Source organism: Schistosoma mansoni, chromosome 3, assembly GCF_000237925.1.
Source record: "Schistosoma mansoni strain Puerto Rico chromosome 3, complete genome".
In the NCBI taxonomy this organism is placed as follows: Eukaryota; Metazoa; Platyhelminthes; class Trematoda; order Strigeidida; family Schistosomatidae; genus Schistosoma; species Schistosoma mansoni.
Genome location: NC_031497.1, coordinates 378,119 through 393,779, shown reverse-complemented (window position 1 = coordinate 393,779; position 15,661 = coordinate 378,119). Strand labels below are relative to the sequence as shown.

The 15,661-nt window shown below is 34.0% G+C and overlaps 1 protein-coding gene across 1 annotated transcript; it reads right to left on the bottom strand.

The window, feature by feature from the left end:
• Positions 1–6,027: 6,027 nt before the first annotated feature.
• On the bottom strand, positions 6,028–15,660 carry Smp_121810 (hypothetical protein; the record flags this gene model as incomplete). Its single annotated transcript, XM_018798826.1, has 8 exons — positions 6,028–6,186; positions 8,244–8,283; positions 8,836–8,959; positions 10,704–10,833; positions 11,125–11,428; positions 14,438–14,550; positions 15,152–15,479; positions 15,515–15,660. 8 exons carry the CDS (start codon positions 15,658–15,660, stop codon positions 6,028–6,030), a joined length of 1,344 nt encoding a protein of 447 aa, XP_018650676.1.
• Position 15,661: the final 1 nt, after the last annotated feature.

Sequence of the window (15,661 nt, the reverse complement as noted above, 5' to 3'; positions counted from 1 at the left end):
CGGTACTGGATTCGAGTGCCAGAGTGAACATCAACTCTGAGATGCAGGTACATCCAGCTGACGAGTCCCAAATAGGACGAAGTGGCGTGCGTCAAACTGGATTCCAGTGCTAGCCACTATCCATCTTTGCTTACATCTAGACATTTGTTATTCAATCAATGATTCATGTTTATTCAATGTTTGAAGATAATACAATATTAATAAAATGATCATAAATTCTAAAAATCACAATATGAATACATAACTAGTAGCATACTCAAATCCAATGTTTTCATTGTTATTAGTTACATTGAACATTCATTTAACTACCATTTATCATACATAGTTCATTTTAAAAAAATATACTAAGTATATTACATAATAACCTATAAGAGTTAAGATAATAATTTCTCTATTCACCATGAATCAATTTCTTTTGTATACACTAGTGGTTATCCAAATTCCAAATAAACAGATTGGTGCTTATAAATATTATACTATTTTTTAAAATCGATTTATGAATTTAACTATTAAACTACTATAATCTCCACAAAACCTTCATTCTAATAATAATCATCATGTGCTCATTAGTTACTGGTTTCAAGAGGTATTCCCTAGAGTTCTAGTAAGAAGCCATGAACAGTGGAATCCAATTCATGTATGTTGTGAGGCAGTTACTCACTGACGACAATGGTGGACAGTCGCGCAATATTGTGGATTGGTTAAAGTTAGACATTAACACCGTTGGATGCCGGTCAGCTCAGGGGTCTAGAGGTTAAGTATTCACGTGTGAGATCGAAGCTCCTGGGTTCGAGTCTTTCTAGTACGACATCATAGATACACAGTGGTTACGACGGAACGGCTGTTTAGTACTTCGGCTAATAAATTCAACTATTAAATTGTTTTTTTAACGTCAATTTTGATTGGTTAATTTCGTAGGTGCAAAGTGAATCCTTCAATTGCACATATATATACCCTATTGATTGACCTTGATTTTTCTAGTAAATTTTTATTACAATTATTGATATTGCATTAGATTTGTTTGTAGATAATTGCTTTCATAATAACATAACTTCAAGGGTAATATGAAGTCAGTTATAGATAACATAGTACCTGACACAAGTATTCATCGGTTCAAACTGCTAAACCACATCAATACAGTTAAGTGAAACGATCATGACAAATAACAGAGTAGTAGACATGGTAATGAACGATATCATTCACAGTAGGAAATTCGTGCAATATCAATGTACCAGATAATTTTAAAAGAACACAAAGAATGTGTGGATCTAAACTATTTTGACCTTATATGAATTATGTCATTCAAAGTTTTTAACCATTAGTTACCATAATCCTACAGACTTCAACTAGATAGTCTACATTTACTTATATAGCTTAGTCCAATCAGTTAATTACTTTATGAGTTTATATTGTTTTGTTCAATAGTTTACCGGCTAAATTCAAATTGTGATGATATCGGTTAAGTGCTCTGGCGCGAGACTGGTAGGTCCTGGGTTCGAATCTCGTGAGGCGGGATCGTGGATGAGCACTGCCACTGAGGAGTCCCACAATAGGACGAGTTGGCCTTCCAGTACTTTCAGGTTTTCCATGGTTAACTAGCTTCAATTGACTAATGATTTCAACTATATATAATAAATTATGTGTTGTTTAAATATCCGTTTTACTATAAAGTTTACCTTCATTTAGAAAATGTAAAAAATTGTTTCTCAATGATGCAAATACTATTTATTATTATACATTGAATAAAGTTTTCATGTAGACCAGTAGATTAATGATTAAAGTGCTCAGCTTCAAGTCACAAGATAACAGATTCAAACCCTACTCCATCTTCTATGATTTCAGCAACCAAATAATATTGTGGTGTATACTACTTATGCTGATAGATATAAGTGACACCAATCGGAATTCGAATGCCTGGCAAAAGAAGATTGAAGTGAAAATAACAGGAAGGAAATCGAAGAGTAATCAAAATAACAACAAAATTAGAGGAATAATGGAGTATATAAAGGGCAACGCAAAGAAGATGAGCAAAATGATGTATTTAATGTATAATTTCCCTATTTCACTGAGATACAGTGAGTTTTTTTTGATAAACGTAAAATTGGTCCTCCCTATCTGAGTTTTTTGTTCACTACAGTATCAATAAACCACTAAACATCATATATGACTCAAAGCCAAGTCCATGTATTGGTTAACCATAATTAGTAAACATGATTTTGATTTATTAACCTTAAGTCATATCTAGAAACAAAATTGGTCATATTGATTAGCGTTTTTCTAGCAAGGTTGTTTTCTACGGGATGAAGTTGTTGATCCTATGCCAAACCCTCCTCCTTTAATCGGGCCTGAGATCAGAAGTAACCCTAGAAGAGTTACCGGTGGAGTTTCTTTTTCCCTCAACTACTTTTTTTTCTAACAAAAAAGAAACTCTTTTTTCTTCGTTGAGAAAAGTTTATTTTTAGAAAACAAAATAATAATTTAAACAGTTAATTATTTACAAATACAATCAACTAAATACAAATTGTCATTGTAGCAAATCAGGAAAGAAGGAAGAGAGAAAAAAAGCGGGCAGGAAGAATGATAAACATAAGAGACCTTTCACCATAGGAACAACTATAATGAACTTGGATAGTTGTGTATTGGTTTCTTTTTATTACCTTTACCATTAGATCTTTTTTTTAATTTAAAGGACTTTTATTTATTTTCCATAAAAGTACTAATTAGTTAAGGTTAAGGTATAGGAAATAAAAATGTACACTGTAATACTGTAATACATTGTGAAATGAAACTATTGTTGGTATTAGTAATAACGATCAATTTTCTACAATTATTTTAATTTCTTTCATGTTAAAAGAGGTTCCTTTTATTAGCATAAAGAGAACTGGTAACAATTCATAGTCTCTGATCATTATGATGAATGTAGTTTTTTCATAGTTGAAAGCGTGAGTCAATTGAAGCTAGACCACCATCGAAAACCTGGAAGCACTGGACGGCCAACTCGTCCTATTGTGGGACTCCTCAGCAGTGCGCATCAACGAACCCAGGACCTATCAGTCTCGCGCTAGAGCACTTAAACGATAGACCACTGAGCCGGCATTCGATGGTGTTTATGTCTAACTCCAACCAATCCACGAAATTTGAGCAACCGTTCACCAATTGTTTTCAGTGAGTTCCTATCTCAAAACAGACGTGGTTTGAACTCCACTGGTCACTGCTTTTGTTTGTAGATGTAAATAGAAGATTTTAACTTACCTCGTCTTAGTGATGAGAACATGAAACACTTTTAAGTTTCATGATCGGAAATCAATCTATTGTTGGCGAATAAATCAGAACTAGGTCACCTACATGTTTCAACGATAAAAGCTGAGGTTATTTTTAAAAAAAAATGTGATACGTATATCTGAAGGGAATTTGTGGAGATTTCAATATTTTTTTTTCAAAGTTGAAATCATACGTATATCTCTTTACCTGTTTATTTCAGACACTAGATAGTAATTAGGTCCAGGAAGCACATTTCGGCCACACCATTCTAAAGAGTCTCTTTACAAAGTGATCCGGCCGATATCAAAAAAGGAGGGCACATACTGAATATTAGTATAGACATAGTATAACATTAAGGCTATATTGAGGCCATACGCACAGTATGCATATATACCAATTAGAGAATGACCAGTTGTAGTCCTAAACATCAATCGAAAGAATCAAACAAACAATACTAAGTGAATTTGAACTTCACCCCATTGCACAAGCAAGAGGCTATCAGGATTCAGTAGCTGAGTGGATAACGCGATGACGTTTGAAGCAAAAGGTACTGGGTTCCAGTCCCAGAGTGAACATCAACTCTGAGATGCAAGTACATCCAGCTGACGAGTCCCAAATAGGACGAAGTGGCGTGCGTCAAACTGGATTCCAGTGCTAGCCACTATCCATCTTTGCTTACAATTAGTATAGGTGGTCTGTAGAGATTAAAGGATTGTCTTCCACTTGATCTGGTAGAAAAATATATCTTAATTGATTGAAGTGTAATTGGCGTACGAATTGATTTTCTTCAATTCTTGTGACATGTGATCATATTTAAAGAAGGAGTAATATATATCCTAGTTGCATGTGTTGGTCACAGTAATTTAATCTTATGACAAGATTGTAAATTGTGTGCTTACTGTAAGTTATTGAATTAATCGATGTAAAATACTACTCAGATCGATTTATATACATCTGACGATTGACTAGTGTAATTAAAGTACATAAAAATCAGTGTGTTCAGCCAACATAGCCAACATAGCCTTGTAGAAACCATTTTAAAATGGTGATTATGTAAAGAATTACATACCTAGATAACAAAACAAATGAATCTTTGTTTGTAAAAAAGCTTTATATGAGGAAAAAAAGTTTTGATAGCAGTATAGCTGACTATGTGTTATCTGTGCACTATTTCGATAGACCATTCCTTATTTCACCATCCATATTACTCAGTATATTACGTTGGGGAAGCGGCGGTTAGGTGTAAATAACATTCACAGTAACCACTTCGGTTGATAAAAGTTCATAACCTTTTCAACTGATTCATCATCTCTATCTAGTGTCCCAAGTCTGACATTTCGATTCTTTAATTCTAAGACTGCACCATACACGAATTAAACTTTGAAGGCATTTGGGTTCAACACGAGTATACTATCCATAACTTTAACATTGAGTTATATTTCTAAACTGTAAAGTAATATATTTTCAATATATCTAGTGGACAAAATTTTTTGGTCGAATACACGAAGACATGGTATGTTGACAAACAAATTGTCACTGGCTACAACCGAATTCGAACTTGAATCCGACCTAGTAATAACGTTAATACGATGGCTAATCGCTGCACAAATTATTGGCTGTTATATCCATCTTTGAACAATAATAACCGATTACATCACTTTTAAAATTATTAATACTTTCTGGCAAAAGGTTTCAGTGCGAAGATGGGAGAAACTAGTATTTAGTGCATGAAAGGGTATGAGTAATAAATTTAAACCATAGTTGTTATAATATTATTCTATAAAAACCCATATCGCACCGCTATTTACACCTCAAGTGTTGACGTATTCTTATTTTCATGTCAAATATTTTGTACGCAGATGTCATCTTGTCATATAAAACAAATCTCCTTAGCAACTACTTGTTATGTCCTTTGATATCCTTTTATTAGATGTCTCATGTCAATATCATTTCAAGTGTTGAGAGTGATCAACATATGAACATACGATCTAGACAGTCATAATTCATACGATTTTCATCTGTTATAACAACTAGCTACTTATTATTTTATAAGTAGTGTACAAGGATTTTGATAACTGTAAACAAATAGTGGTCACGTATATTGTTGTTAAGAAGTTTAAACCAAAGGAGAATAAATTCACTTAGTATTGTTTGTTTGAATCTTCCCATTGACGTTTAGGACTGCAACTGGTCAGTCTCTTATTGGCATATGTGCATATTGCCTAAACTGCTAGCCAATATCCATCTTCGCTTACAATGCTGGTGAAATAAGGCAATATCGAGGCCATACGCACAGTGTGCACATATGCCAATTAGAGAATGACCAGTTGCAGTCCTAAACATCAATGGGAAGATTCAAACAAACAATACTAAGTGAATTTAAACTTCACCCCATTGCACAAGCAAGTGGCTATGAGGATTCAGTAGCTGAGTGGATAACGCGATGGCGTTTGAAGCAAAGTTACTGAGTTCGAGTCTCAGAGTGAACATAAACTCTGAGATGCAGGTACATTCAGCTGACGAGTCCCAAATAAGACGAAACGCGCGTCAAACTGGATTCTACTGTTAGCCACTATCCATCTTTGCTTACCAAGGAGAATAATGTTGGAATTTTCCCACTATGCTCATAAATAAATTTATTTCGATCAATGAAACACTATTTAAATATAGAAATATGCGTTTCAAGGAAGCAGGAACACAAGAAAAAAATAAGTTTTCAAATGTACAATCAGAAACTGTGTAAAAAATCTTTTAAAATTCTTCAGCTTAAGTTTGTAAAGGTTTGGGTTTTTGATCTTCTATATCATTTGCAGAAAATGACATTTGTTTTAATGAATCTTGTAGTTCTTCCATTTTTAAACATTCATGACCGACTTGTTCAATTTGTTTCAAGTTCAAATCAACAAAATCTTTCTTCATTTTAAACTACAGAGGAAATGAAAAGGAAAGAAGAGAACTCTGTTTAGGAGGAGAAATGTAACGAAATATAGTTGAGTAATTTTTGAAGGGAACTTATGATACACGAGTAAATTGTGAGTCTATTTATGTTTATGGCAACAATATTATCACTCTTTTACTACTTCTGAATGAAAAGAAATGAAATCTTAGAAGTAAAATCTTATTCAACTTATCCAATTACATAAAGTAGCTAGTTGAGATTGTGATATAAATCATGTACTTCAAGCATACCAGGTTTACATACAAAGCAACCAGACCACATCGTACCATAAAATAGGAAATAACATTTGTACAAAATTTATTCAAATGTGGCTGTGAATGTGGCGAATAGTAATTAATAGACTGGGTATAAATCAAGAATAGTAAATCGCATAATAGTAGTTCACAGGTCAAAATAAAGCTTATAATAAGAGAAGTATAGATAAACATAATCTGGCTATTGAATAATTATATATTAAGAATATACGTATAATATGTATCCATAAATAGTTCTCAAAAGTTACCATTCATAATCCTCGTCTGGATATAACAGTTACTTAACTCCACTTGTTTCCTGTACCATTTTCTTTTTCGATAGTTTACTGTAATTAATATCATTGTTCTAGCTAGCTTTCATTACTTTTTTGTAATACTGATCTATATTCTACTAACATTGAGGTAAAATGTGAAAAATTTTACAAATTTGTTGTTTCTGATTAGTTTCATACTATAGAAGATTGACTAATAGAATTGGATGAAATTATTAATGTTGTAAACGTTGTTTTATATGCTAGAACAAGGTAATAGTTTATCAACGATTAAAACTGATATGCTTGATGCTAATTACGGTTTCTCCTTACTCGGTAACGGAACGAAAGGTCAATGACACAGTGACACGATAGGCTATTCTAATCCGTTGTTCCAGGCCCCGCTAACTAGATTGAGAAGTCCAAGACGAAGTAGGGGAAAATATATTCCGTAAGCAGCCGGAAGTGCAAGCAGTCACAATAGGAAGAAATCAAACGTATAAATACAGCATAAAATTATCCTTGTGAAACTTTACAAAATAGCACACTAAAAAGATACAACGGATCAATAGCGTTTAAGATATTTCCAAGTGGGAAATACGACTCGAAGGTGAAAGGAGCGCTTTTGGCGCGAAAACAAAGAAACTCAAACTTTTAAAATAAAATTACAAAAATAAGTCATTTACCAAGTGAGTTCTGGGGATTTAACATCCCCAAAAATCTTATTCTTCAATCAGAATGTGGTCGAATTCACTGGAATAATGTAACCGAGATCGATTGAAGTAACAAGACCTTTGTTTTGTCTATGTGGAACTTATGCATCAGTCAGATATTCAGTCAAACACAATGTAGAAACTGATACATGTACTCCTAAGATAAGTGAAGCGGTAGATAAGCTAAACTACTTCATTCCCTATTATTAGCTCAGGCGCTGATGGAGAACAATCCTGGGGAAACTTAAGTATATAAGTGAATCAATAGTTCTAAATTAGGCAATGATCAGTTTAAACTGAATACTAAGATTCAAGATGATAAACGGAACAGATAAAACGAGACATCAACTAATATGAAAGTATCAAAAGGGGTTTTGTGGAGATTTTAGTGATTTTATAGAGTTGAGATCATGAGTCAATTGAAGCTAGACCACCATCGAAAACCTGGAAGTATTGGACGGCCGTTTCGTCCTATTATGGGACTCCTCAGCAGTGCTCATCCACGATACCGCACTCGTGAGATTCTAACCCAGGATCTACCAGTCTCACGGCAGAGCACTTAACCGATAGACCACTGATCTGGCAGGCATCCAACGGTGTTAGTGTCTAACTTCTAACACAAGGAATAAATTGTGCAATAAAATATTAGTTACTTGTAAGTAATATAATTAGAATATGTGGATATCATAACAAAAACGAAACAAACAAATGAAGGAATAAATGACAAAAACCAGTATATATATATATATATATATATATATATATATCTTTCAAAAACATAAAAGAAAAGGATGAATGAACTTACTTGCTCCAAACTCTTGCCAAGATCATGTAAATTCGATTCACTAAATAAATACATAAAAAGAAATGGTAATCATTTTCATTCGAATAATATGTTATGCATTATAAAGCGTCATTGAGAAAGTCTACAGAAATTAAGAGAGATTATCAAAATACATTTAGGCAGTCAGCGATTAAGACAGAATAGAAGTATGTTTATCGAATTTACATAGTAAAAGTCACGAAGTGATTTTAGGTAGACCACCATGGGAAACTTGGAGAATTGTTACGTTCTAGTATAGAACTTCTAATCCAAGACCTTCGGTCCAGAGATTGGACCTTTAATCTCCAGAATAAAGTGGGTTAGTAGAGATTAGGTTTTCATAGTTTATATCACGGACTCAACTTGTTTAGACAACCATTGAAAACCAGGGAGCATTAGACAGCTATTTAGACTGGGCATGAAACTCCACAGAATTGCACAACTAAAACTCCATCAAGTATCGAACTCCGAGACTACAGACAATAACAATAGTATGATAATAAGTTAACTATCAATCATGAAATTTAACATATACATGACAAATAATCACATATTGAACTTTTGAAAAACTAACCATGCTCGCGTCTGAATCCATACAATATAATCATTTAGATATAATTCAGTGAATACATGATAGCCAGGATAGGCAATTAAAATTTCGCGAATTTCTAATAGACACTTCAAACACCATTGTTTGGCTATAGAGAAGGAAAGATAAAAGATCACGGCAACAATACGAGGAGAGAGGTAAAGAAATAATAGTGAGCGAACAGCTGTACTGTTTTCATTACACAGCTCTTTATATTTGGTTTGCTTCAGAACAAAAAACGAAATAGCATTCATAAGGTATTCCTAATTAGGACAGATGGCAAAATAATGGATTGAATATGACTCTTCTACATTCAGAAGTCAGGTTTGAATGGATGAATTGCGATAGCTTCTAGAGTGTACAACTTTCTAATGTATACAGCCTTTAAGGGAATTTCTTGATTTTGTAAGTGAACCTAAACGACGATTCTTGTGGCTTTCGGTTGCCAATAAGGATAGGAGAATGGAAATAAGTTAACAGATTTGGTCACATATTGCCAAGAGAATCACTGTTCAGAATTATGTATAAAATCAAAAGAACTATGAACATTGTAACCAAAACACAGTGAATTATTCTCAAATTTTATTGGATCAAGTATTTTCAATGTACTTGACACGTTTATCGACTGCACTATGCTATAAGATACTATGATTACGCATTCCAAATGATAAACTTAATAGCGCAGTGACAAACAACATCGATTTGTATAATCCACAGTCGACCCCTACTCTCCAACCAATAAAGAACAATAACAACAGAACTTTATTTGTGATTGTTATATTCACGTCGTTTATTACTTATACTTTAAAAGAAAAACGAGGAACCACTTCAATCTCCACGACACAAAGTAAGGACACTAAGAGTGGTAGAAACGAAGATTTATTAACCCCAAAACATGACGACGACCCGACTCGAAAATGCACTCTTTATATGTTGACTGTACACCCATTTTGATTATTAGTTAGGATGAAATCATATATATGAGCAAATACCCAGATTTATAATTAAATCACATGTTGGATGTCGTGCTGAGCATAGTTCATGTTAATTCAATACAAGAATATCGTATCTTGAACAAACACATCACAACCTAAGTGAAGTTTATAACTTCGAAAGTGGTGATTCAAAGACTCTTTATTGATCATTTTATATCTAGAGCTTGTATTCTCGCTATACCGCGTACGACCTGAGCACCCAAACTCTAGAACCCTCCAAGTCGCAAGTTAGAAAACATAAAGCGAGTAGGAAGGAATCTTATTTCAAACAGTGTCAAATATGGTACAAAACACTCAAATATTTATAGTTTTTAGTAAAAACAATGTCATCATTTCAGTTATCCCATCCGCATGCAGTGGCTTTTAGCACTTGTCCAATCGGGAAGCTACATGTCGAGACTCTGGAATATTCTTCCAAAAGACGATTGGATGGAACGTCTTCAGCTCTTTCAAAGCTTTCTGAAGTTCACCGGGGGCCATCTCTACATATCGATTTTAATTTACTTCACGAGAAACAAAAGACTCCAAAGAAACTGTATTCCTGAGATTTCTCCCATAGGTACTTTAAAAAAATCTCCAAACGTACAAATTTTCATAAAACTGTAATTGAAACTTCAGTAATTATAGTGCAATACAAATCAACAACCGAGAAGTTTATGGTCAAGTGTCCCAACCAGTGAATCACAACTTACATACTAAAGTCGGATTTATAATCTTCAGGGGACAATATTGAAGCCATTGAAATTTAAATTACCAATGAAAAACAACAATGAATAGCCAATAGTTGTGATAGATTTTTGTTGAGAGGTAAAAATTCATCATAAAGAATAAACGACTATGAATTACAATCAGCCTTACTATTAGTATGCTGTAAAAGAGAAGTAGCGTCCCGCTTGATAAGTGTGCAAAATTTCCAACTTCGTACAAGAGGATAAGTTAAAGCACGTCTATAGAATGACACAACAACTTCAGGTAAGGAATGATAAACCTGTAAAAACGGGGAAAAAAGAAATGTTATGTCTGATTAGGTTAAGCTTTTTCCTAAACATATTAATTGACAGAATTTGATCAGTATAGAAGTATTAGACAAACATAACTTAGGTCACAATCAATTTCAAATATCTCTGTCCTACACAGAGTTGTCTGCAACCCGAATAGCTCAGTGACAGTGTATCAGATTGTGAAGCCAAGTGACATAAATTTGAATATTTTAATAATACAACCATGAAAGGGAGGAAAGAAAGAATAACAATAATAGAAAAAAAACAAAGAAAATTACCTCAAACCATGAAAGTGTAGCCGAAAGTTTCACTATATTCCAACCGGATTCGGACATCGTCTCACCTTCACGAACTCTGTAATCATATATATAAGCAAATAATAGATCGAGTAGGCCTAAATATATCATTTTTTCTTCTAAAGCATTATCAGGTTGAAGAGGAAGTCGACGAGTTGATAAAGTGATTAGACGATGACGTTCATCAGATGAGAATTCCGGTGAACTATTAGTATTTTTATCAATAGACCATGGTAGATTAATGTTTGTCATATGAATCCAAGAGTCCGATTCGAAATAATCAGCACTGAGATTTGTCAACCATAATTATAAAAGAGGTAAAAAAAATAAGAACAGAAACAAATATGAATGATAGAGAAAATAAGTGTTGAGAATATTAATGACTGTAGAAATTGATTTTCTAAAAATAAATTATACCACATGTTAAATCTGTTAAAAGACTTGAACCGAATGATTGAATGACATTGAAAATTTGGAAACTAATATAAGATACTTATCTACAATACAGTAGTACTATTACATTGATGACAATATAAGCAATGTGTTTAAAAAACCTCATTTCGTTTTTATTTATTTATTTATGTAAACACATAAATATTGGTACAAAGGGGAACCAGATATATATGCGCCACATAAATCTCGTTTGATTTATGTGAGAGCTGTGATACTGCCCAGGTGCCCGGACTGAAGAGGTGGTTTTCTTAGGGAGCCAAACCCCGAGCCTTTGACCTAAAGATCTGATCCACAAGGCAGTGGAGCATCGTGAGGAGATGCAGTCCCATGGTAGCCTGTGACCAACGATTGATTCATACCCCATTTGTTCCCTCAGGATACTGGGGCCCATGTGCACCATTGGTTTGGAATCCGGGTTTTCCAACTCGCCCAAGTCGACGCGCCGTGTCCACCAACCCGGTTAAAGCGCCGGACATTCGCTTTTCGTCCTCTCAATTTCGTAAACAACAGTATTGCCACGAGAAGGCAGTGAGTAGGACTTGTGTGGCAGAGGCTATATACGTGTGGCAAATGCGAGCGTTCCGAGAGAGAGAGAGAGAGAGGACTCCCCCCACTCTCGGCCGTACCAGGGCATTTGGGGGTAAGTATATGAAACATATAAATGCACCAGAATACGATCAAAAAAGGATTGGTTTCTGCAACAGTTATATAAAAATTATTTACAAAAAAAAAACGATAAACTAAGTAACAGATAGTGGCTGTGTCAATGGCAATCAACAAATAGAAATGGGAACTATGAATACGAACTACGAAAAACTATCATAAATAAGCAAATTTTTAATAAATACATAGGGGATGAAGGTTATTGTCAAAATATTGAGTATATAGAATTAAAATCATAAACGGAATAAAATATCACACAATAATGAAGGGACATTATACATTATCTGCTCAAAAATGACCGACAGTGATAGAAAAAGGAACAGAATAAGATGGAAATGAAGGTAAAAAAGGCGTAGCCATGATCGTCATTTGTTTCAAAGGAGGGAAGCGCTATAAACACATTCTAATTGTTAAAATGGTGGGTCAAATGCTAATCGATGGATGATGAACTCTAGTCGAATGATAAATTTTTATGTGATTTAATTGCTGGGAAAGTTTTAAAGTTGAAAAAAAAGAACTTTTAGGATGTTTGAATAAAATAGTCCGGGCTAGAAATGCTACACTCGGTTGCCTGGACGGTACCAAATGGATGAAGGTTTACTAATCTTATTAGAGATCACTTAAAGTTAAAAGACTCTCAGCTATTCAGTATATATGGATGTACATATATAATTACTGTACCATGATAAAGAACGATTGCTTTCTTCTAATAATTATCAATGAGATATTTAAAAGTTAGGGTTGAGTGGCCATAGACAATTTTCATAGCTACTAGTATACAAACGAACAAATTTAAGCCTTGATTAGAATGGAAAGTATGACATAAATTCATATTAGCAGGAAATTCTAAAACTTTATATTAAACAGAAGAAAACGAAGTATCTGCGTGGGCCAATGGCTCAGTGGTCGAAGTGGTCAACTTTTATCCACCAAGCTGTAGGTTCGAATCCGGCACAACCTACTTCGGTTCGGGTAATTGACTAGTACCACTAACCTTCACATTTAGAGTGTGGCCGAAGTTTGTGCCTGACAAATGAGCTTATTAGATGACTTTGCACTGATGAATAAACTGAACCAATCAAAAGTATCACATATACTGAAAAGAACTGTAACTAATATTCCCCAGTTTTTCTCAGGGTATTTAAGAAACTTTTTCATAAGGAAACCCATCAATAAAAGCACTCGGAAAATACATTTAGCTACAGTAGGGAAGGTCTGAATGTTAAATAAGTCAATTAAGTTCGTCTGACAACTGAATAAACCCAGTTTTTTCCAACTCGTTCTTGAAAAACAGGAAAGCTAAATAGCATAATAATACTAACCCACTAGAAACTATCTGTAGAGGGTTGTGGAGATTATTGGATTTCATTAGGATCCCAGGTCGACCAAAACTAGACAACTATTGGAAACCTGAAAGCGCTGGATTCCTTAGCAATGCACATCCACAACTCTGCACGCGGGAATCGAAGCCAGAATCTTTGGTCTTGCACAGGAACCCTTAAATTTTAGATCAGTGTTGAAACTGTGGATGAGAACTTCCGTGTAGTTTCATACCAGGATGAAACGGCCGTCGATTGTTTTAAGGTTTATAGTGGCTGTCTAACTTTGAGTGGTTAGTGATTTCAATAAAATATTAGAAACCAACTTGAAACTTTAGGCCATATATTCTTCACTGAAATCAACTCGATATAAATAATTGTGGGAAGATTAAAACCAAGAAATACATTCCATATTATTAATTATTCAATAGTACAACTGCACTTCTGAATGTCGCTGCTGAATTTCGTTACATAAGTCTATTGATTACCTACCACGGTATGGATGAAGTTTTATGGACCATTTTACAACTCAGTAACTAAGTAATTTAATACAGCTTAAAGTTAAAGCCAGTGATGATCTGGTTTTGTCTTATAAATGGTAAAATGTACTTACTAACTGAACGAAATCTAGCTTCTCTAAGTCTTTACCCATCTTTTGGTACCTTATATCTATTTTTCATCGTTTTTTCTACACCGTAATGTTGCATAATATTTGTTTATTGTACTTTTTGACATACACTACTATAAAATGAATTTTAGTCTGTGTAATAAAACTCAAAATTTTAACAATATACAGTTTTGCCATCTTTTTCAACAGTAACCAAATGAAAATGATGCAGAAAAAATTAATTAAAACTCACAGATAATGATCGACAAGAAATTTCTTCTCTTCATCCACTTTTCTAAGCTCTGATCGTTTAAAAACATCAACCGAATCGGGATGAGGCAGATCCACCGCATGTGTTAAATCAGACTAAGTAGCATTTTCAAAAAAGAAAACAAAAGAGAGGATGTTATACAATATATATTTAAGAAAACGACTTGACGTTAATATGAATTTTTAACCTAACAGCTAGTCATAAACAACACAGAACCGGGGACATATTTTTTGGTTCGAATAGCCAAATCAAAACAGCAAAGTGAGATGAAATCATCAATAGGTATGACGGAGTTTTAAGAGTACTAACAGTATCGAAACTAGTAGGAAAGATAAGGCATGAGTGATATTATATAGAAAAAAAATGAATGTATGAAACAAAGTGAAAAACAATGTTACAACTTCAAATTTAAGGCAGATAAAGAGTGAACGTATTTGCGCTATTGTGATCGATTCTGAACGATGCCGCTAAAAATCTTCAACCACTGGTCGTTTTGATAGCGAATGTTCCAACCATGTAGCCTGCAAATGCATCTGCCAAGAACCCCTAATCATATATATATATATATATATGTTAGCCGATTGACTTGCTTTCCCTTTGCTATGAGCTAACTGACAGGTACATACTTGTGAAATGTGCTTAGGTCTCTGATAAAGTTACCAGTTGAGTATAAATTTGAAAAAGGAAGTAAATTACTTCAACTTGGAACAGTCCAGATTTGGAACCACTAAAACCATAAGTTGGTTTAGACAGAATCACATCTTCTGGTGTTGAACTTATACTTTTTGAATCGCTAAACCAATCCAATGACCAGAACTTTTGTTGTTCAACAGTACCATCCAATTCTTCAATCAAACACTTGGAAGGCTTTGCTTCAGATGGAGTTATCAACAATTTTGTAATTAAGTCTAAATCCTTGAAGAGTCCTGGTTTAGACTTCTCCAATGTAATATGTATATCACCGTCAATGAACTCATAGTCAAAAGTATCTTCATCCGTTAGTACAGAACCTGGAATGTCGAATCTAAATACATCAATCAAGAACAATTGAGAGCATACTTGAGATAGTAAGGGGAGGAATCAAAATAAAAAGTTTGTTCTTCAACGCATACTTCCATTTCAGATATTTTAGCCATTGGAGCATGAATGATAACTTTAAGCTTTTTGTCATCTTGTTCTAGGCGAAATATTGGAGTCAGTACCATA